The following is a 23,279-nucleotide window of genomic DNA, read 5'->3' as shown; positions in this document are numbered from 1 at the left end:
GCCTGGTAGCCTCCAAGATTAGTTCCTTGAATGCTTCCCATTTTGAGTTTGCTGTTGGTAACATCATCAGTTGGTCCCACTGTATAGAATTTAAATACTGTCTCAGACCATCATAGTCGCCTTTACGAAAACAAAAACCCTTCCCTTTACCTCTGATGGTAGTTACCTCCTTGAGTAAATCCCACTTCAACACACTGTGATCACTGCCACCTAGTGGTTCATTTATCTGCAGATTCTTAATGCATGAAGAATCACTACTGATAATCAGATCAAGAGTATTGCTCCCTCTTGTTGCCTCACGAACATGCTGATGTAGAAAACAATCATCCAATAAATCCACAAAAGCCTTGCTAGTGTGCAAGTGACCAATCCACAAATTCCAGTCAATATCTGGGAAATTAAAATCCCCCATTATAAGACTCTCTGATTTACTGGCCCACTCTATTTCCCTGTACAATATCTTATTATACTCATCAGAGTCATTAGGCCTATAGCACACTCCTACTCTCAATTTTGATTTCCCTATGCTTATGTCACACCAGACTGACTCGACACTGCCCTGTCCATCGATGTCGACTGGCTTCACTTCCTTGGACTTTATGTGTTTCTTAATTAATAGCATAACCCCTCCTCCCCTCCTGTCCTGTCTATCCTTTCTATACACATTGTATTCCCCAAATTCCAGTTCCGCATTACTTATATCTGTGTGACACCACGTCTCTGATATCCCAATAATATCTGCCTTTGATGTTTTGAGCAATACCTCAAATTCATCAAATTTATTTACCAAACTCCTAGCATTGGTGTACACACAGGTATACATGCACCTGTTTCTATTCTTAGCTACCCTAACACAACCCATGTGTTTACTTGTACCGCAATGACTACCAGCAGTCTCTGAAATATCCTGCATCTTGTTTTCCAGGCTTCTGCTCATTTCAATAGAAAACAGTGCAAGAATCACTTCCACCTCTGCCAGTGGCTACTGTTAATCTATTAGTCCTTGTATCCCCCCAACTAGCAGTTTTCCGACCCACCTAACACTGCCTCGACAGCATCAGCAAAAATTCTTGCACCCTTTTTATTTAAGTGTATCCCATCCCTGTAGAAGCAATCTCTCCTGTTAACAAGTACAGTCCAGGCTGAAAAAAATTCTACCCCTTGAGCCTTGCACAATCCCTCCAGGGCCGAATTGATCGACAAGGCGCTCATCATATACTCCCTCCTATCGTGTCTGGGCAGAATTGCAGACACTTTTAAAGTTCAACCCTAATTCACGGCTTTTTTTCAACAGTGATCTGTACTTGCTAAGTAATTCCGCCGGTCTCCTGCTCTTAATATCATTAGTGCCAACGTGTACAACTATATCACCTTTTGTGCCCTTAAAAGATGATATCCGCTCTACAACGTCATCAACCTTTGCCCCTGGCAGACATACCCTGGTCCTATTCCACCTATCCTTTTTACAAAGCATGTTCCCCGTTTCCCTGACAATAGAGTCACCAACAACTACTAGTTCCTGTGGGACCAGCGCATTCTGCCTAGGGGGCTACCTCTGTGTTGCCTGATGACCAAGTGCAAGCTCTGGCGTTGATGTGGGCAGCTGAGAGCTTGATGGGCCCCTCAATTTATTTCCTTCGAGTGCATCCACCCTGTCCTTCAAGCTCTCATAAAGGCCCATAACAACGCTGAGTTGTCGCCTGATTTCCTTGCACTCCTTACATCGTGCACACACAAAGACATCCCCCTTGGCAGTATCATGTCCCGTACCCGACTGCTCCGCAAACATCAAGCAAACAGTGCATTTTAAAAGACTGTGATTCAGAGGGCAACTGCCCCCCTCAGTTCTCCCCTGAACCACAGCACTCCCATTAGCTTGAGCCTTTTGCTTTGCTGCTCTGGTCAGAGTCATGACTCCGATTTAATTCAATAAAATTCAAAACAAAAATTAAATCCTTAAGTTATATCCCAAAACAGTTATGTTATATATATATTTTTTTCGGTATCTAGTGTTTTCTACGAGTTCCCTTTATACAACTTCCGTATCACGTGTACCACTATAGTTATGTATTAATTATTTGTTACGATTAAGTCGTTATATATATATATATAGAGTTAAAAATACAATTTAATTGACAATAAAGTTTATCAAGATTAATAGATTTACTGATTAATTGACAATATTATATTATGCACTATACTACACTAAGCTTATGCTATCGTGTAAAAATGGCGGGAATTCACGAACAGTATTTCTACGGACTCGTAAGTATTGATTAGCTTCCAAATCTCGCTATTTCAATTTAGAATAAACTAAGGATCCTAACTAGGTCTATAATCTACTTATAGAAGATAATTTGATATAACAATTGGTTAATAAATCGACTAAATTTGGTTAAAAAAAAAAAAGACCTCTTGTTCAATTTGTGACATGTGGATTTGATACCGTTACCGATACTAAGTAATATCTACAAAATCTCTGTCTTTAAACTTTAAACTAAGTATCGTAACTAGGAATATAAAGCTACTCTAGAAAATAAGTTAATATGACAATTTAAACTAATAAAGCAGAAAATAAATCAGGAAAAACTTCTCTGTTTCAAGAGCTTTAAGGAGCAACGTCCGCACAGACTAACTCGCACCCATACTACTATACTACATACTAGTAGTACTCGCAACTACTACTACTACTAAAAATTAAATTAAATTAAATCTGAGGTGGTGAGGAAAATATGGAAATAAGATAGAAAGTAGGATTATCAAAAAAGATTGTTGAAAGGCTTACCTGAGTTCAGTAGAGAAAGAAAGCTTGAAGTAAATTGCTAGACTTGAATAACTGAACTGGCAAAGCACAACTGTTTTAATAGTCCATGAGAAGGGATTAAGAATATTGGACTGCTCTCAAACAGGGTTAAGCTCATCCAGGTCCTTGAAGTTGCCGCAGACATTCTCTCAGATATTCAAGACAAGCTGTACTTGCTACCTGGGAGTCTAAAACTCTAATGGAACTGATATTCGGGTGACACTCAAGTCAAGTGGACCCAATTTCGGCAAAGTCCAGACGGTCTGTGACAGCCAAATCCTCTGCTTGCACCTTCACGATGTTGGGACTGTTAGTAATCCTGGGTATAAACCCCATGCGCAAGCACACTGTGTGTGTGTTACCACCCAGGTGTGAACCAACCTAAGTGGCGCCTCCGTAGCCAGGTGGGCAGGAGCAGCAGTGCGTAGCACACGCTTCTTGATTAGACCGGGGTTCGAGCCCGTGAGCCACCAAATATGGAGGATGTGGAAAGGTCAGGGAATGACCACCGCATATCCCCGGAGCAATATGGCCTTAGTTGCTAATGCTCCTAAAAAAAAAAAAAAAAAAAAAACCAACCTAAGTAGGAGTCGAGGTGTGGCACCCACACTACATGGAGGAATGCCGCCCCTATGTGTTACTAGGTGATACTGGTAGATGACTCTCATCAACCAGTGTAATACCACCACTTGCTTATTGGAGGCTTGAAGTGGTGGAACCCATGTTAATTCTCCAGAGCTAAGTTCCATTCAACCCTTCCCCATCTCTTCCATCATACAGTATGACTGATGTCTTTTGAGGTTTATGATGGACATCGTGGCGAGATCCAAACTTCCTTACATTTCAAGGATACAGCTCTAAAATGGTGTTCACAAGCTAGCCGCTAGTTAGTACACCGGACTAACATATTGGTATCTCTCTAGGAGGCTTCCAGATCAGCTAGTGTATAATCTTGCTACCTCTGCAATGCCAGATTGTGACTGGACGTAGTCCAAGTAGTGTGTATGCGGGGGGGGGGGGGTGCATTGTTGAGGCCACGTTATGTCAAGGATCTGGGTTTATTCTTACCATGTATATGCCATATCCAAAAATTTCATTACTTCATACAGCATGACCCCCCCCCCCCCAGCTCTTTTTCTTACTATTGAATACACCATGAATTGTCAAACTAAAAGAGCAAACTTATCTGTGAAAAGATCTAAACCTCTCAAACACTTCCTAGTTCATTTCAAATTTCAAACCCCATGTACCTTTTCTGACACAATCTCAGTTATCGGTTGATTCAACCACTGCTCATCTCAGTTGCCCAAATTATTCGCTGTATGATTCCTTTCACCTCAAAGGTGGTACTTGTTCATATGTCCGTTCCAGTATTCCCTGTCAGAGACTTGGTAATTTGGAATCTCCTCTTTTCGACCTTCTCTGTCTTAAAATCTCTCTACCTCATCGTGTCAAATTCATCTGTTGTCTCTACCGTTCTCCCAACTCCGCTAATCACTTGGAGCTCTTTGACTTCCTCTATTTGCAACTTGACTTTCTCTAGTCCAACTTTCCTAACAGCAAGGTAATTTTCCTTGGTGATTTTAATGTTCACAACTCCAGCTGGCATCCCTTTTCTAGTCACACCGGACCAGCTGGTCGAGATGCTGAAGCTTTTGCAATTTCTAATGACCTTGTTCGTTTACCTACAAGAATACCGGACAATCCTAACCATACAGCCAATATGCTTGATCTTTTTCTCACAAACAACCCTTCTAAGTACACAGTCGAAGAGTGAATGGTCCTTTAGGCACCTTAGATCACAACTTGGTGATTGTCAATTCTCCAATGGAGCCTTTATCTCATGGCTATTCCCAATATCTCGTTGTTTGCCATTACAAGAATGCAAAATGGGATGACCTGCAAGATTTCTTTTCTTCTTTTCCTTGGTCGGATTACTGTTTCAAAACTTCTGATGTCAACGTTTGCTCAGATCGTGTCAGTGAAATTATTCTTGCAGGAATGGAATCCTTTATCCCACACTCCACTTTAAAATGTCATCCTTTATCTAAACCTTAGTTTTCCAATAAATGTGCTAAGGCTGTTCATGAGAAGAATGTTGCATATCGTAATTGGCTTGTTTCCAATTCTTCAGGTTCATTTTCTGCCTACATCAAAGCTCGCAACAATTGTAAAGCAGTTGTTAATCAGTCCAAACTAGATTTCGAACAGGCTAAGAGTAGAAAACTTGCTTCTTGCCCTAATGGTAGCCAAGCATTCTGGTCTCTTGCCAAAACTATTAGCCGAAACTTTTGCCCATCTCTGCTCCCACCTTTGTCAAAACCAGATGGCTCTAATTTCACTTCAGCCAAGGATAAAGCTGACCTGCTATCATCCCATTTTTCTTCCAACTCATGTATTAATGATCTTGGTAAAACACCTCCCACTATCCCAACATGCTGCATTCAGTGCCTCCTGTGGTCTTCCGTAAAAAGGATATCAGAAGGATTTTGACGAATCTCGATGGTAAGAAAGCTCCAGGTCCTGATGGATTTCTCCACTTGTTCTCAAAACCTGTGCTCCTGAACTTACTCCTGTTCTTTGCTGAATTTTTTCACTTTCTTATTGCAAAGGTGTTTTTCCTTCTGCTTGGAAATTTGCTCATATCCAGCCAATTCCTAAAAAGGGTGACAAATCCCTCCCATCCAATTATCGACCCATTGCAATTACTTCTATTCTTTCTAAAGTAATGGAGAAATCAATTAATCGCCAACTCTTAAACTACCTAGAAACCTTCCGTCTGATCAATGATCGTCAGTATGGCTTCCATCAATGTTGATCCACTGGTGATATTCTGGCTTATGTTACCCATTTATGGACAAATTCAATGGAAAAGTTCAGTGACACACAAGCAGTTGCTCTTGACATCTCAAAGTTTTTCGATCGTGTTTGGCATAAAAGTCTTCTAAACAAGCTTCCATCTTATGGTTTGCCAACTGTTTTTGTAATTGGTTATTCAGTTTTCTTTCTGACCACTCACTGAGGATGACAATAGATGGCTCTCTGTCTTCTAACTTCTCCACTAATGCTGTTTTTTTTACCCCAAAGTTCAGTTCTTTCCCCCCGACTCTTTTTCTCTTGTATGTTAATGACCTTCTTCCATTAACCCGAAATCCTATCCATTAGTTTTGCTGATGATAGCACATTGCATTCCACTTTCCAGTTTGAGAAACCTTGACCTTCTCAATCAGCTTAAACTTCTTGATTATCTGCTACCAATTCCTCAAATGCCGATCTCTAGGTAATTCTCCAGTGGGGCAAAGTTGTCTTTGCCCCACTGGAGAATTACCTAGAGGATTGATTTCAATCCTTCTAAAACTCAGTCCAGTCTTATATCTCATAAAAAGGATCTTTCTGTTCCTATGCTTATCTTTTGTGACACTGTGATTTCTAGGCAAGATATATCTCTTTTGGGGATTACCCTGACTTCTAATCTCTCTTGGCCCAAGCACATTACAAATATTGCTTACTCTGCATCTAAAAAACTTGGGTTTCTCTTTCGCTCTAGGCATTACTTTTCTTCCAAACAGCTGTTTACTCTATACAAATCGCAAATCTGCCCTACCATGGAATATTGTTCCCACATCTGGGGCAGTGTCCCCAAAACCTCTCTCAGGCTTCTATATTCCATTCAGAAGAGGGCAGTTAGGTTAATTAATTAATGACTCATCTCTAAGAGTCTCTCCACTCTGTCTCATAGACGTACTGTTTCTGCTGCATGCCTTTTCTGCAGATACTTCCATGGGCAATGTTCTTCTGAATTGGCTTCTATAATTCCCACTCTCTCTCTTTCAAAACAGTCCGAACACGTGCTGCCACCAGCCAACATCCATTTATTGTCCATCTTCAAACTCACAGAACCAACTTTTCATCTTCCTCATTTATTCATTCATACTTCCTTCATACATATTTCCTGAAAATTACAGTCTACAGTAGTTCAAATGTGATGTCAAAAAATATCTTCTTTCATCTTCTCAAACCTCCAACCCAAGCACGGTAGTAAGTACTATAGGTTCTGATACCTTTCGTGCTTTGGGTTTTCATAAAAAAAAAAAAAAAAAAAAACCAAAGGGTAAAGGGATTGGTTAGAGGAAAAGAGCATCAGGCTAAGATGATATACAGTATCAACCACCTGATAAATAGCCTAGGCAGGTGACAGAAAGTGTTTTGGTATAGATTATGTGAAGTCTAAAATTATGGTTCAAACCAAGGCAGTAGTTGGAAAGTATATGCTGTATACCCTCCGGATTTTTTTAGGTGAATAGCTTATGTTCTGGTTTTTGAAAGACTTGAAAAAACAAATATTATAGAAATTAAATTTCATTGACAATCAGAAGTTTTTCTTATGCTAATTACCAAAATGCAGAATATTATGTTGAAAAATCACTTGGTTTTTTTTCTATGCGACCGAAGCAAATTCAATTAATAAACTGATATACACACAGTATACTCTCTGCTTTTCATAATATTCATAGTGTATACCTTCTGCTAATTTTATGACTACAGCACTGGTTCAAACCAAATTCCATGCAAATGAAATCGAGAAAATTAGAAATAAGGAATTAAGGATATAATTATATGGATTGCAGAGAAACATGAGTGTGAACTCAAAAATTACTGAGGAATTAAGACAGATGTGAAAGGATTAGGCAGATTATTTATCAGATGCATGTTATTTTTTTTTTTTTTTAGAGACTTTCCTTTATTGAGTCTTTCCAGAGCATACAACTTTTCATAGAAACAATCTTTTTTTTTTTTTTTTTTTTCTCACCCATATTTCATTAATTGATATAGTATTTAATTAAATTATGCACTTTAATTTCAATAAATAATAGCCTTTCAGGAAGCATACAATGCAATGGGTAAGAACAGTGTACTATACTATCCTACAAGCATGTAATGCCATGGGTATTAAACAATGTTTTTAAAGGGAAGCTTCAGTTAATCTGTTATGACCATTGGGTGTATACAAACAGAGCTTCATAAGATAAACTGTGATTTCATGAATGAAAAACCTTCGATTAGTTATTTATTTTGTGGTCAATTAATAAAAAATAAAAAAATTTGCTGCAGTGATATTTGATAAGAAACTAATTACAAAATTCTCCTCGAGTAACTTACACTGTCCTAACAAAAGCTGGATATAATTGTTGGGCTGCCATTCTTCATTATATTCCTTCAACCAGTAAGATTTATTCTGTTAATGCTGGCAGCAGCTTAATGCCTGTACTGAGAGCCTATTGTTACTGTACTGTACCTTTGTAAAATGTCAGGCCAGTCCTTGCAGGAAGTATATCATGACATTCATAAAAGAAAGAACTGGGAGGTCAACCTTGCAACCAACTGATCTATAAAATACTAGTCACAGAGCTGAATTTCTTAGTTATTATGTTGAGCATATTTGATGAATTCTGCTAATGTCAGATAAATTAGTATTAATATTGGCAAACCATCTGGCAACTACTCGTAATATGATTAATACCAATATGTGCAATAATATCACCTTTTGTACCTTTAAAAAATGACAACTGTTTTACAGTATCAGAAACTTTTTTTCCCTTACAGATAAACCTTGGTCCTATTTCACCTATCCTTATTCCATAAAATATTCCCCATTAACTCAATGATAGAATCAGCAAGAATACTTACTTGCTGTGAGACTAGCACTTTCTGCCCTTGTGATCCCATTATGCAGCATACACATATCACATTAATAATAAATTTCTGTTTATACTCCAGGATGACCAGACAGTCAGGAATTAGTTATGGAATTTGCATTGTGCAGTCACTTTTTTCTTCATGCATGTAAATCCACCGAAACACGAAAGATGCACTTAATTTTCTTACTCTCATTTCTTTCACCTAGTGCATGCATGCACACACGATGTGGTATTATATGGTAGCTAAGAATAGGAACAGGTGCATGTATACTTGCATGTACACTAATGCTAGGAGTTTGGTAAATAAATTTGATGAATTTGAGGTATTGCTCAAAACATCAAAAGGCAGATATTGTTGGGATATCAGAGACGTGGTGTCACACAGATATAAGGAATGCAGAACTGGAAATTGGGGAATACAATGTGTACAGGAAGGATAGACAGGATAGGAAGGGAGGAGGGGTTATGCTATTAGTTAAGAAACACATAAAATCCAAGGAAGTGAAGCCAATCGACATTGCTGGACAGTGCAGTGTCGAGTCAGTTTTGTGTGACATAAGCATTGGGAGATCAAAATTGAGAGTAGGAGTGTGTTATAGGCCTAATGACTCTGATGAGTATAATAAGTAACTGTACAGGGAAATAGAGTGGGCCAGTAAAACAGTCTTATAATGGGGGATTTTAATTTCCCAGATATTGACTGAAATTTGTGGGTTGGTCACTCATACACTAGCAAGGCTTTTGTGGAATTATTGGATGATTGTTTTCTACATCAGTATGTTTGGGAGGCAACTAGAGGGAGTAACACTCTTGATCTGATCATTAAGAATCTGCAGATAAAGGAACCACTAGGTGGCAGTGATCACAGTGTGCTGAAGTGGGATAGTAGTAGTAGTAGTAGTAGTAGTAGTGGCATGTGATGCAAGAAAGCAAGTGTATGAGCTTATGCAGCATAAGTAAAAAAAAAAAAAAAAAAAATCACACCATTCCCTCCAAATGCCTGTCCAGTTCCTCCTTAAATTTATTTAACCTATCAACTTCCACAGATGGAAGATGGAAGGTTGTTCCAGCAATTAACCACCCGCTGACTAAAGGCAAATTTCCGCACATCTATTCTACATCTATCTTTTATTAATTTAAATTTATGCCCCGTTAGATTCGTAAACTGAACAAGCCCCTCGACGTGGGCACCTGTACGTGGTGAGGGGACCTCCCAGTGACGCTGCTGGACTTCCAGACTAGCATCACTGGGATCCAATGCCCACAGCCTAGGTTCCGGGCTTACATCAATGGAATCCGGCGTGTTTGCCGTGCGCTGCGACCCGTGGAAATTCGGAAAGGGGGATCCTGGTGGTTGAGGGGCCCAGCTTCAATACACCACTTTGGCCCCTGCTTCGACAAGACGGGTGGTCCTGGAAGGCCCGGCTAGGATCAATCGGCTAGTAGACTCGCCTGCGAGGGTCAACCGTGTCAATGCCACGCCCCTACCCTCATGGTCCGAGGGACAGGATTCAGGCTGACGGTGGTGCGGGTATAGTGTCTGGGTAGCCCTGGCGTCCCACTCCCGAGCGCATTTATTGCATGCCGGGTAGTGGGCGTCCCTTTGGGCTCCGTGGTGGGTGGGGAGCCCGGGCACTGAACAACTAAATAACCTTCATGAATCCTGAGAAACTTACTTCTTCAGGCCCCAACCCGGTCCCTATCTGAAAACATAGACGGAGAGGCAGATATTATTGCAACAAAGAGGCAGCGAACTGAAACATCATCATCAGGGCCTGTCCCAAGATTCCTAATTATTCATTCCACCAGTGAAAAACCGATTGGTAAAATGTCGCCCTTTTTTATTCAAAAAGGATTAGATGGGTTAGTAGGTTCTCCCAAATCAGTTAAGAGGCTCCGTTCCGGAGACCTCTTAATTGAAACAAAAAATGACAGGCAATCCGAACATCTATTCCGAGTAACATCAATCGGAGGAATCCCTGTAACAGTGACACCACACAGAACACTCAATTCATCGAGAGGTGTCATTTCGGAGTGGGACCTTCTCGACGTCACCGAGGAGGAAATCTGCTCCGAATTAAAACCACAGGGAGTCATTGCCGTCAAGAGAATCACTGCGCGAAGGGATGGAAAAATAGTTAAAACCAGGAGCGTTATCCTGACTTTTAACTCTCCTAAACCTCCTGACGAGATCAAAGCTGGATACATCAACTGTTCAGTGCGTCCATACGTTCCGAACCCTTTACGGTGTTTTAAATGCCAGAAGTATGGACATTCTCAAATGGCCTGCCGTAGAGTCCTTGCATGCGCTCGATGCGGTGCAAAGGACCACGAAACAACAACATGTTCAGCCGCAAAACCCACCTATATTAATTGTGAAGGCGAACACCCAGCCTACTCACGAGCATGCCAGAGGTGGAAAGAAGAAAAAGAGATTCAACGGCTGAAGGCAGAGCTTAACATATCATACCAGGAGGCAAGGAAATCGGTCAAACCCCTGAATATCAACAAACCTACCTACGCCCAGAAGGTAGCAGGGAGATGTTCTGTCGAAACTCAGACGGACATGACCATTCCTCCAAAGGAGTCTTTCACTCCCATCGCGCGGTATCTATTAAGTTCTCAAAAACCTGCACAAAAGGACCAATCAGCTGCCACTCCTATATCGATACCTCCTAATGCTCCACAAATTACAAAGGTAGTTATGAAAGAAAAGAATAAGAAAGGGGAAGTCCCCCCTAATTCCCAAGAAAGGATGGATGTCGAGCAGAAGGAGGTACCCGAAGAGTCAGTCTTGGAACTCTTTGCGGAGGAGGAAATGGACACGAGACAGCGTCCATTCTTCCCCAAAAAAGATAAATCCAAGACTGATAAAAGTAAGCCCTCAGCACCTCGGAAGCCGCCTGATGGACCCACCAAGCCAAAATAATGGCTAAATTCCTACAATGGAATTGTCGTGGATTCCGGCGAAATATAGATGACATCAAGGCCCTCCTGCAAAAGCACGAGCCAGTTTGCTTCTGCTTGCAGGAGACATATCTAAAGGCAAATGATGATCCCACCATGCACAACATCACAGTTTTTCGAAAGGATAGAATTGCGGATGGCTCTGTACATGGGGGAGTGGCTATCCTTGTGGGCAACCAGACCCCTGTGCAGCCCTTACTAATTACAACCAGCATAGAGGCCGTTGCAATTCGCCTTTCAGTGGGATTTTTATTAACTGTATGCTCTATTTATTTGCCACCTGGGACTGACATCTCCCAGGCAGACCTTGATGATCTTCTAACGCAGCTGCCTCCCCCTTTCTTACTTCTCGGGGATTTTAATGGACATAACACCCTGTGGGGTAGTGCTAATATCAACGGAAGGGGACGAGTCATAGAGCGTATGCTCAAAGACAATGACTTTCCCTTCTAAATACTGGAACAAACACCTTTTTCCACATGCCTACCCGTACTTCTTCTGCCATTGATCTCTCTATCTGCTCCCCTTCTCTACTCCCTTCACTTACTTGGGAAGTGGAGGAGAATCCATACGGAAGCGATCACTTCCCCGTGATAACCTTGTTACACAGTGGGAGACCATGTCTTCCTTTCAGGTTACCACGGTGGAAAATTGATCAGGCTGACTGGACTGCCTTCCAACATCAGGCAAATTTTGATCTTAGCACAGTCAGTCAAGAGCCGATCAATGATGCAGTAAAGTACATCACAGAAATCACCATCCAAGCAGCTGCTAATGCTGTCCCAAAAACATCAGCCTGGTTTCCACCATTTCCCAAACCTTGGTGGAATTCACAATGCACAGCAGCAAAAAAGGCTCAAAACAAAGCGTGGGGGATATTTCGCCGATATCCTACCACGAACAACCTTATAGCCTTCAAACGTGCACGAGCCAAAGCACGCTACATCCGTCGTCAGAGTCAAAAGGAATCGTGGATCCGTTTTACATCATCTATTAACCAGTCTACCAACTCTAAGGTAGTCTGGGATAAAATCCGGAAAATGAAGGGAAAATATACCTCCCACCCTTCTGCAATCCTAGATTATAATGGATGCGCTATTGCAGATCCAACTGCAATAGCCAATGCTCTTGGGGAAACATTCTCTAAGATCTCAGCAACATCTTCATATTCCCCAGAGTTCCTGGTCCTTAAACATAAACTGGAAAGGCAAGCACTTAATTTTAAGATCAAGGGCCTCTATCCCTACAACGGGGCATTCACTATAGAGGAACTGAAAAGAGCCCTCGCTCTTTCCAAAGCAAGTGCTGTTGGGCCAGATGGCATCCATTATGAAATGATTAAACATCTTTCACCAAAATCTATGGATTGTCTGCTCCTTCTGTATAACAGAATCTTTACTGAGGGGCAGTTTCCGGATTCCTGGCGAAAGGCAATCGTTCTTGCCTTTCCTAAGCCAGGAAAGGATCCAAAGGTTACCACCAATTATCGTCCTATTGCTCTGACTAGCTGTCTGTGCAAAATCCTGGAGAGAATGGTCAATTCTCGTTTAATATGGTATTTAGAATCAAATGACCTTCTCTCCAGCATCCAGTGCGGCTTCCGAAGGAACCGGTCCACTTTGGACCATCTTATTAGATTGGAAGCATCCATCCGGGATGCTTTCCTAAAACGCGAACACTTGGTGTCGGTGTTCTTTGACATGGAGAAAGCGTATGACACAACTTGGAGATTTGGCATCTTAAAAGATCTGCATAGCCTTGGCCTTAGGGGGGCAACTCCCCTTTTTTATTCAAAACTTTTTAGCCAATCGATCTTTCCAAGTTCGTGTGGGATCCTCACTCTCTCATCCCTTCAGCCAAGAGGAGGGAGTACCACAAGGATCAGTATTAAGTGTCACGCTTTTTGCCATCAAAGTCAATTCCATCACAGAACAACTTCCTCCAACTGTAAACTGTGCCCTCTATGTTGATGACTTTAGCATATTTTGTCAGTCATGCAACATGAGGGTTATTGAAAGACAACTGCAGAAAGCCATTGATCGCCTTAATTCCTGGGCACTTGGTAATGGCTTCAGGTTCTTGCCGGAGAAGACCGTTTGCGTACACTTTTGTCGCAAGCGTAATCTTCATCCTGAACCTGAATTAAGGCTCGGACAAAATGTTATTCCAGTAGTGTCAGACACAAAATTCTTGGGACTTGTGTTTGATAAAAAGTTGACTTTTCTCAAACATATTCATCAACTTCGTACAAACTGCACGAGGGGACTCAATATCCTCCGCTCTCTCTCCTCAACGCGTTGGGGAGCAGATCGATGCACCCTACTACGGCTTTACCGTGCACTTGTACGACCCAAATTAGACTACGGGTCCCAGGTATACTCTTCAGCTAGAGATAGTGTCCTCCGATGGCTAGACCCTGTCCACCATCAGGCTATCCGTATCGCTACTGGAGCTTTTCGAACATCTCCTGTCCAGAGCTTATACGTCGAAGCAAACGAACCATCGTTATCCCTTCGACGTAAGCAGTTGTCTTTAAATTATGCTTTAAAGTTGAAATCCCTGCCAGACCATCCTACGTGGACATCGGTTTTTGAGCCACGTTGGGAAAACTTGTACAATACCCGTCAGACTGCCAACCGACCTTTTGGTATTCATGTCCAAGAGCTAATCAGTGAGTTTAACATCATGGTAGACAAGGTGGCACAAACACCAAAAGAAACTACTCCACCCTGGCATGCTCATCCCCCACCGTGCGACTTTTCCCTTAAGAAATGGGTAAAGTCTGAGACCTCATCATCTGTCTACCAGCAGCTCTACTCTGCACACCAAGCTGAGCACTCAGACTTCCTGCCCGTTTACACAGACGGCTCGAAGTCTGAATCGTGCGTAGGATCTGCTGCTGTCTTTCCGGACACTATAATATCTCAGCAGATTCCTCCCGAATCCAGCATATACACTGCAGAGCTATATGCTATAGAGCTAGCCTTGGATCACATTCGAACTTGTCAATTCCAAAGGTCAATAATATATTCTGATTCTTTGAGTGTATTACAGGCTTTATTATCTACGAGATATAATTCTCATCCAGTTCTTTGTCGGGTTCAGCAGAAGAGACATTCTCTTCATGAATGCAAGTTTGATATCCGCTTCTGCTGGATTCCTAGACACTTGGATAAAGGGAAATGATTTGGCTGACGCTGCAGCCAAATCAGCAACACCCACTCTTAATCGCTGCCTGTCAGTCCCTATACAGGACTACAGGAAATAATACGCAATAGATATATTCCAATGGCAAGAACTATGGCAGAGACAGAGACAAATAATTATATCAATAAGCCTGTAATAGAAACATGGCAGTCTAGTCTGCGCAGGAATCGGAGCGAGGAAGTTGTTCTTGCTCGACTCCGCATAGGACACAGTATCTGACATTCTTTTCTGCTGAGGCTGATGACCCTCTATTGCGAGTCTTGAGACTACATTTATCATTAAAGCATATTTTAATAGATTGCGTTAATTTTACCATGTTCGCAATATTATATGTTACCGCTTTTAATCAATCGACTGAGCTTATACATCAGTCAGATTGTCTAGACAAGACAGTGTCAGCAGTTTTTAGTTTTTAACAGCTATTATATATACTCACATATATAATTGGATCATTTATTTTTAAACTTATTACTGCTTTTATACATTTATTTATATATATATATATATATATATTATTTGACGAGGTAACCTTTTTAAGGTTACCAGAATTCATTTTTAGTGTTATTTAATCATTTCTGGCGCAGTATAGCCTTAGTTGTTTTTGCGCCAATAAACACCAATCAAATTCAAAATAAAAAACTGAACTAAGTGGAAGGATCCCATCAGAATTCATCGTGCTCAACCATTCATGCCTTATACACCTCAATCAGATCAACACACAGTGTCTAGTCTCCAGCCACTGCAATTTGCAGAACTTAAGCCTCTCTTGGTATGAGGATCCCTTCATTCCCTTCACCAATCTTGTTGCCCTTCTCTGTACACACTCAAACAATCTACATCCTTCCTAAATGAGGCCTCCAGACCTGTACGCAGTACTCAAGCATGGCCTGACCATTGCCTTATACAGAGGTGATTGTCCCTCTGTATAGGCATGCCTGACCATTGCCTTATACAGAGGGACAATCACCTCCTTTCCCTGCTAGCAAATTCCTGTATATCATTGACAAAACCCCATGACCTGCTCGGTTCAGCCTTCTGCATTGATCAGAAAACTCATATCTGACTGCACAATTACTCCCATATCTTTTCATTTTCTACCACCTTAAGTGTACCACACAGTTGGTACGTTTCTCTGGGTTACTTCTACCCATATGCAGTACATTGTATTTGTCAAGGTTAAACTTCAGTTGCCACTCCTTAGCCCATCTGCCCAAATTTTCTAGATCCTGTTGCAGTAGCACACTGCCATTACTGTCATTAACAACCCTGCCAACCTTTGTATCATCTGCAAACTTCGACACTAAGCCTGATATACCTTCATCAATATCATTGATAAATATACAAAACAACAGTGGACCCAACACTGAACCCTGTGGGACTCCACTAATAACATTAGTCCATGAAGAACAGCACCCATTGATTACCACCCTCTGTCTTCTCCCACTCAGCCATCCTTTTATCCATTGTAGCAACTTACCCTTACTACCATTCTGCTCCAGTTTGTACAATAGTCTTCCATGCGCAACAGTGTCAAAAGCTTTCCTGAAATCCAAATATATGATATCAAAATTATTTTTTGCATTTGGTTCCTTTGTAACCACATCATAATATCCTATCAAATTTGTCAGACAAGACTTTCCCTTAACAAACCCATGCTGTGTCTCAATTATTGCTGCAGTCTTGTCTAGATGATCCTGCAAAACCACTGACTCCATTATTTTACCCTGAACAGAAGTTAAACTAACTGGTCTGTAATTATTTGTGTCACCCTTCGATCCCCCTTTGTGAATTGGGGATACATTTGCACATCTCCAGTCCGTGGGGACCTCCCCAGAGTCCAAGGATGCTCTCATAATTATGGCTAAGGGTTTGCTTAGTTGCTTTGCCACCTCCTTTAATATAACTGGATAGATCCCATCCACCCCAGGTGCCTTTCTTATGTTTAACTTCGACAATTTCTCCTCCACTTTGCTCTCAGTTATAAAAAATCATTAAGCACCCTGCTACAATTTGATAACCTTCTGCCATTTTCAAACCTTAATAACTCCTCATGTGTGAATGTAGATGCAAAATACTCATTCAGTTTGTTTGCTATCTGAGCAGGATCATCAACAGCCGAACCATCGATATCAAGTGGACCAATCTGATTCATCCCCTTCATTCTGGAGTTTCCACAAGTAAAGAAATTCTTGCTGTTTTTCTTAGTATCCTTTCCCAAAGATTTCTCTTAATCTGCCTTCACCTGCCTAACCTCCTTTATGACCTGATTACAGACTAGCTTATATCTGCCATAGGCTGCTGAGTTGCTTGATAATTTATATGCATCCCATGCATTATTCTTCTGTGTCACGAGTCTCATTAGTTTATTTGATAACCATTTAGGCCTAAACCTTGAACAATATTTCTTAATAGGTATGAAACTTTTAGTAGCTTCCACGATTAATTTCTTGAATGCTTCCCACTTAGAATTTACTGTTGGTAACATCGTCAGTTGATCCCACTGTACAGAATTTAAAAACTGTTTGAGATCACTGTACTCACCTTTATGGAAGCAAAAATGCTTTCCTTTAACCCTGATGGTAATTATATCTTTAAGTAAATCCCACATCAGTACACTGTGATCACTGCTACTTAGTGGTTCCTTTATCTGCAAATTCTTAATACACAAATGATCGCTGCTGATAACCAGATGAAGAGTATTACCCTCTCTGGTTGCCTCTCAAACATTCTGCTGCAGAAAACAATCATCCAATAAATCCACAAAAGTCGTACTAGTGTGTGAGTGACCAACCCACAATATTGGGATTTACTCAAAGAGGTAACTACCATCAGGGGTAAAGGGAAGGGTTTTGCTTTCGTAAAGGTGTCTACTGTGGTCCTGAGACAGTATTTAAATTCTATGCGGCGGGACCAACTGATGATGTTACCAACAGCAAATTCAAAATGGGAAGCATTCAAAGAATTAATCTTGGATGCTACTGGGCTTTAAATACCAACTAAGAAATATTTTTCAAGGTTTAGGCCTAAATGGATGTCAGATAAACTAATGAGACATATGGTAGAGAAGAAAAATGCATGGGATACATATAAATTAATGTGTGACATGGAAGCTTATGATAGATATAAGCTGGTCTGTAACCAAGTCACAAAGGAGATTAGGCAGGCAAAGGCAGATTATGAGAAATCCTTGATAAAGGATGCAAAGAAAAACAACAAAGAGTTCTTTACCTATGTAAACTCTAGAAGGAAAGGGATGAATCAGATTGGTCCACTGGATATTGATGGTTCAAATGATGATGATCCTGCTCAGGTGTCTAATAAACTAAATGAGTATTTTGCATCTACATTCACCCATCAGAAGTTATTCAAGGAGGGGAATGCCAGAGGTAAGTTGAACTCTGGCAGTGAGCGAGATGATTTTGTAATAAATGAGAGGAAAGTGGAGGAGAAATTGTTAAAGATAAACATAAAAAAGGTACCCGTGGTGGATAGGATCTGTCCAGTATATTAAACGAGGCAGCAAAGGAAGTAAGCAAACCCTAAGCCACAATTATGAGAGCTTCTTTGGACTCGGGGGAGGTACCCATGGACTGGAGATGTGCAAATGTGACCCCAATTCACAAAGGAGGATCAAGGGGTGACACAAGTAATTATAAACCTGTTAGTTTAACTTCTGTTCCAGGAAAATTAATGGAGATACTGGTTAAAGAAGCATTGCAGGATCATCTAGACAAGTCTTCAGTTATAGCTCTGACAGAGCATGGTTTTGTTAAGGGAAAGTCTTGCCTGACCAATTTGATTGGATACTGTGATGTGGTCACAAAGGAACTGGATTCAGGGAATAACTTTGATATCATATATTTGAATCTTAGAAAGGCTTTTGATACTGTTGCACATGGAAGACTGCTGAACAAATTGGAGCAGTGTGGCACTGGAGGCAAGTTGCTGCTGCTGTGTATAAAGGGATGGTTGAGTGAGAGAAGACAGAGAGTAGTAATCAATGGACACTGCTCATCGTGGATTAATGTTATTAGTGTAGTCCCTTGGGGTTCAGTGTTGGGTCCAATGTTGTTTTCTGTATTTATAAATGATATTGATGATGGTATGTCAAGCTTAATATCCAAGTTTCCAGCCGATATGAAGGTTGGCAGAGTTGTTGAGGACACTAATGACAGTATGCTGCTGCAACAGGATCTAGAAAAGTCGAGCGGATTGGCTGAGAGGTGGCAAATGAAGCTTAACATTCACAACTGTAAAGTACTGCATATGGGAAGCAGTAACCCCAGAGTGATGTGTCAACTCTGTGGTACTACAGTGACAGTGGTAGAGAATGAAAAGGACCTGGGGGTAATTGTGCAGGCAGATATGAAGTTTTCTGAGCAGTGCGGACGGTCTGCAAGAGTAGCTCATAGTGTCTTGTCAATGATATACAGAAATTTTTCTAGCAGATATAAGGAAGTGATTATCCCCTTGTATAGGGCAATGGTCAGACCACACCTTGAGTACTGCATACAGGTCCGGAGGCCTCATTTTAAGAAGGATGTAGAGCTGTTGGGACAAGTACAGAGAAGGGCAACAAGATTGGTGAATGGAACAAAGGATTGCTCTTACGAAGAAAGGCTTAAGTTTTGCAAATTACAGTGTCTGGAGACTAGGCACTTGCGAGGTGATCTGATTGAGGTGTATAAGGATGGTTTGAGCATGCTCAATCCTGATGGGATTCTTCCTCTTGCTCAGAATAATTACCTGAGAGGCATAAATTCAAAATGAGGAAAGACAGATGTAGGATAGATGTGTGGAAGTTTGCCTTTATCCAGCGGATAGTTGGTTGGTGGAACCAACTTCTATCCTTTGTAAATAAATTTAAGGCTGAGCTGGACAGGTATTTGCAATGAATGGAGGGTTGAAATGGGAGCGTTTTTTTTTTTTTTTTTTGGCTGATGCTGCATAAGCTTGCTTTTTTGCATCAAATGCCTCTACTAATGCTAATGCCCAGCTAGTCAGTTCTGCATACAAGGTGATTGAAACTTTTTTTAAGAAATTTGAAGGAATACCCAATATTCTAATAATTTTCTTTAAAGCATTTGTATTTTCTTCAAATATATATATTAAGTAAAATTTTATTTTTGATGTTCAGATATTATTCACTGAGTAAGTCTGGTCAACACCAAAATTCAGATGTTGTGTTAGTCCCTGCCCTGTAAGAAATTATTTGCTAAATTTGCTCTCTGTCTTTTTTTTCTGTATTGCCTAGAATGTCTGAGGACTAATTCTTGTGATTAAAGCTAAAGTAGAAAAAGAAATCTGGTGGTCATTTCAAGAAATATTTAAAGGTAATTCACGTGGAGAAACTTGGGAAGTGTAAAATGACAAGCAAATTTAAGAAAAATTTTCAAAAATTATTTATTTCCACACTTTTTTGGTGTCTAGAACCCTCACTGTCTCATCCAGTGATCTGATCCTGCTCCCACTACACAAATCTGTGTACAGTGTGTTTCAATTAAACTCACCAGGTTCTGTCCTGCTTATTTTTCGGCTTAGGGCTGTTTTCTCTGAACAGCATCATGCAGTTACTTAAGAACAGTTTTGTAGTATTCCAGGTTTACTGATTCATCACGTCGTTAATAAAAATCATTATGAACATGCCCTATGAGTCAAAAAAATGCAATAAATATGACCTTCATATTTGATCACATCTGGGATATTGGAGAAGATGGAGTCTTCCATTGAGAAGACTGGGCCTTTGTTACTGGGTTAGCAGCAACACATTGATGAAGAAGTCACATGTCAATACATTGTGTGTTCTCACACGTCCAGTACATGCAAGAACTCACCACTGTCTGTGATCATCAATGAGAAATGTAAGGCATCCTGACTTAAACTTGGTTGAAATACAACACATTTCCAAATCTTGTGTTAAAGTTGATTGATATATGCCATAAGAAATATGTTTCACTAGCTTCACATATAGTAAATGCTGATCACTCCCATTCATATCACAAATGGCTGAATCATTGATTTTTGAAGTTGAAAGGGCTAGAGTGTTGAGGGTCATGTTCAGCAGAAAAAGTGGCCTTCTTCAAAATGTCAAAGCTGTCTTTTCACATTTCATAGATTTCTGTTGCACTTTTTTTCATAATTTGAAAAAAATTTGATTCAAATCCACTGCTCACTAAAATAACTAATTTTAAATTGAGACAAAACACCTATTCACTACACACTTATTTCAACTGACTACACATGAATGGGTGATTTAGATGAGTCACTGAACATATCACAACTCACTACAACACCAAAATTTCAAGATAAAAGTCAGTCCTTGAACTTTTTGATCACACCTCATGTTACTCTGTGATGTAGTTAATGTAACAACCTGCTTTAAAATAATGAAAAGTTTTAGTAATAATAGTGACAAAATGATGCCTAATGACACTGTATGAAGCAAGCTTATACAGCATCAGCCAAAAATTAAAAAAATAAAAAAAAACCTATCCACAGGTGACACAAGTGCAGATCATTGATGAAGAAATGCAATTCAGCATATGCATTGTATACAAATATGGAAAATAATGTTTCTCAGACATGGTGTCTCACAGATAAAGCAAAGGGAAGATTGACATCACCTTGTTACATATCAAAATCTCCTAGTCTTCCCCTCCCAATAAGTGGAATATGTACAAAGAATTATAATTCATGTAAAAAAAAATACTAGCTACTTCTTTAGACATATCCTAGGCATGTAGCAAATATTACTTAACAAGGAATTATTATGCAGAGAATTTCAAAGTAAATTATTTTAATTTCAATTTTTAATATTTAACTAATAAAATAGTCTTGTCTTTTCCTAACTATTGTTGTAATGACATTTTCATACTTGTTTTGTGTTCTCTTTTTTGACACTATTATTATAAATAGTAAGAAATGTTTTCTTTTATAAACAGAGCACCATCTACAAAGTTATCACTACTTCAGATAGTTAGTGGAATAGTACAGGCTAAAAGAACTGTAATTAAGTTCTCTATTAGGAGAGGAACACGAAAATCAGTTAGAGATGTGATAAGACGATTTTTCCGTCTGGATTGTGGATTATGGATAAGAACAAAAGCAGGACGTCATAGGAAACTTTATAAGAAGCGGCATGGCAGAAGATGGAGACTAAAGCAGCATGTATTTTGTACAAGAAAGCAATCGATAATGTTGGATAAAATGGTGTCCAATGAATGGAAAAAACCAAAATATTATATTGATGATCCTTATGCCCCATATCATGTAAGAACAAATCCAGCATATGTACCTAGAGTAATCTGGACTTAGACAGCATGACTGCACTTAAATGTATGTAATTCATGTATCATGCAAATACAAAGATATTAAAAGCATCTTGAATTTCAGTAATTTTAAGAAATTCTATTTTGATGAATACCTATACTCAGTAACAAATAACTATACTGTGTTCACTTGTAACTGCCATCCTGACATAATACACATGAAATAGAGCTCTCGTTGGTTGTTGGTCAAAAATATGGTGGTGCTTTGGCAACTAACAAACGTAAGCTTTTTCTGGAAGATGGCTGTTTATATCAGGATTAAAGTTAGAGTAAACAAAATAAGTAGCAAATAAAGATTTTTATATTATGAATATTTTACATAAAAAAAATTAAAAATTGCACAACTTGGTGTTAGATTCTTTCCTCCAGCATATATTGGAACCCAGTGCAAAAAGACATTCAGTTAAAAAAAAAAAAAAAAATTTTTGATATCCGGTATGGCCTAATGAACTTTAATGACATCAGATCCTCTGAGGCACACTTAATACAAAAAGTTTTTAGTATATGAAGACTGGAATCCTACTCCACTTCTCTCTTAACCCTTTCAGTAGTATATATGTACATCCACATATGTTGTCTGGACCCTGGTGATATATGCATAGATCTAAAATTTTGCAAGATTACTCAATATTTTTCAAATAATGCATATTTGTCTTAAAATTTATCAGTTTCTGCATTTCCAACTAAAATGGTAGACAGTTTTAATAGATGGCAGTGCAAAATATAAAAGTATGTTGGAAAATCAGAAGAGGATGAGAAAATTGCATCTGGTTGGCCTTTTTTTTTTTTTTTTTGTTTACAAAAGTCAAAAAAAATTCAGTTTCATCAACTGATTTTATATTTTAGAATTTTTTTAAAAAAAGATTTTGCTACAGATTTTTTTTTTTTAATTTATTTTATTTATTTATTTTTTTTGTAATAGTTTTACTTTAATTCTGGGTAGTCGAAATAAAATTCATAAATTAATATTTAAAAGAATATTTAAAAATTTCATGAAGCCACTCCACAGAGCTCATCCTTAGAAAAACCAACTACTGACTATCTTGGGCCAGTACACATTTGGGTAAGTCACTCATGAAAAAATTAAGGCTGCAAACTGCTCTTTGAAGTAAGACATGTTATGCTTGCTCTCAGTTATTAAAATACATCTCAAATCATTTTAAGTTGGATTCAGAACTGAGTTCTGGACTGAAAATAGCACATTATACTTTATTCTCCTCAAGCACTTGTATTGACATATTATATTATATTATGTCATGCTTATCAGAGACAAAC

The 23,279-nt window shown here is 39.5% G+C and overlaps 1 protein-coding gene across 1 annotated transcript in view; it reads left to right on the top strand.

Moving 5' to 3' along the window:
- mRpL35 (mitochondrial ribosomal protein L35) overlaps positions 1–22,065 on the top strand; it is a 49,313-nt gene extending 27,248 nt beyond the window's left edge. The window contains exon 3 of the mRNA XM_090385395.1: positions 21,618–22,065. Within this exon, the coding sequence (XP_090241521.1) occupies positions 21,618–21,990 (373 nt within the window). The 3' untranslated portion in view covers positions 21,991–22,065. The remainder of the gene's footprint in view (positions 1–21,617) is intronic.
- The last annotated feature ends 1,214 nt before the right edge of the window (positions 22,066–23,279 follow it).

This window comes from Mastigoproctus giganteus, chromosome 11 (genome assembly GCF_048544385.1).
Source record: "Mastigoproctus giganteus isolate SK-2022 chromosome 11, ASM4854438v1, whole genome shotgun sequence".
Taxonomy (NCBI): Eukaryota; Metazoa; Arthropoda; class Arachnida; order Uropygi; family Thelyphonidae; genus Mastigoproctus; species Mastigoproctus giganteus.
The sequence above is the reverse complement of the archived record's forward strand: the minus strand, read 5'-3'. Positions and strand labels throughout refer to the sequence as shown.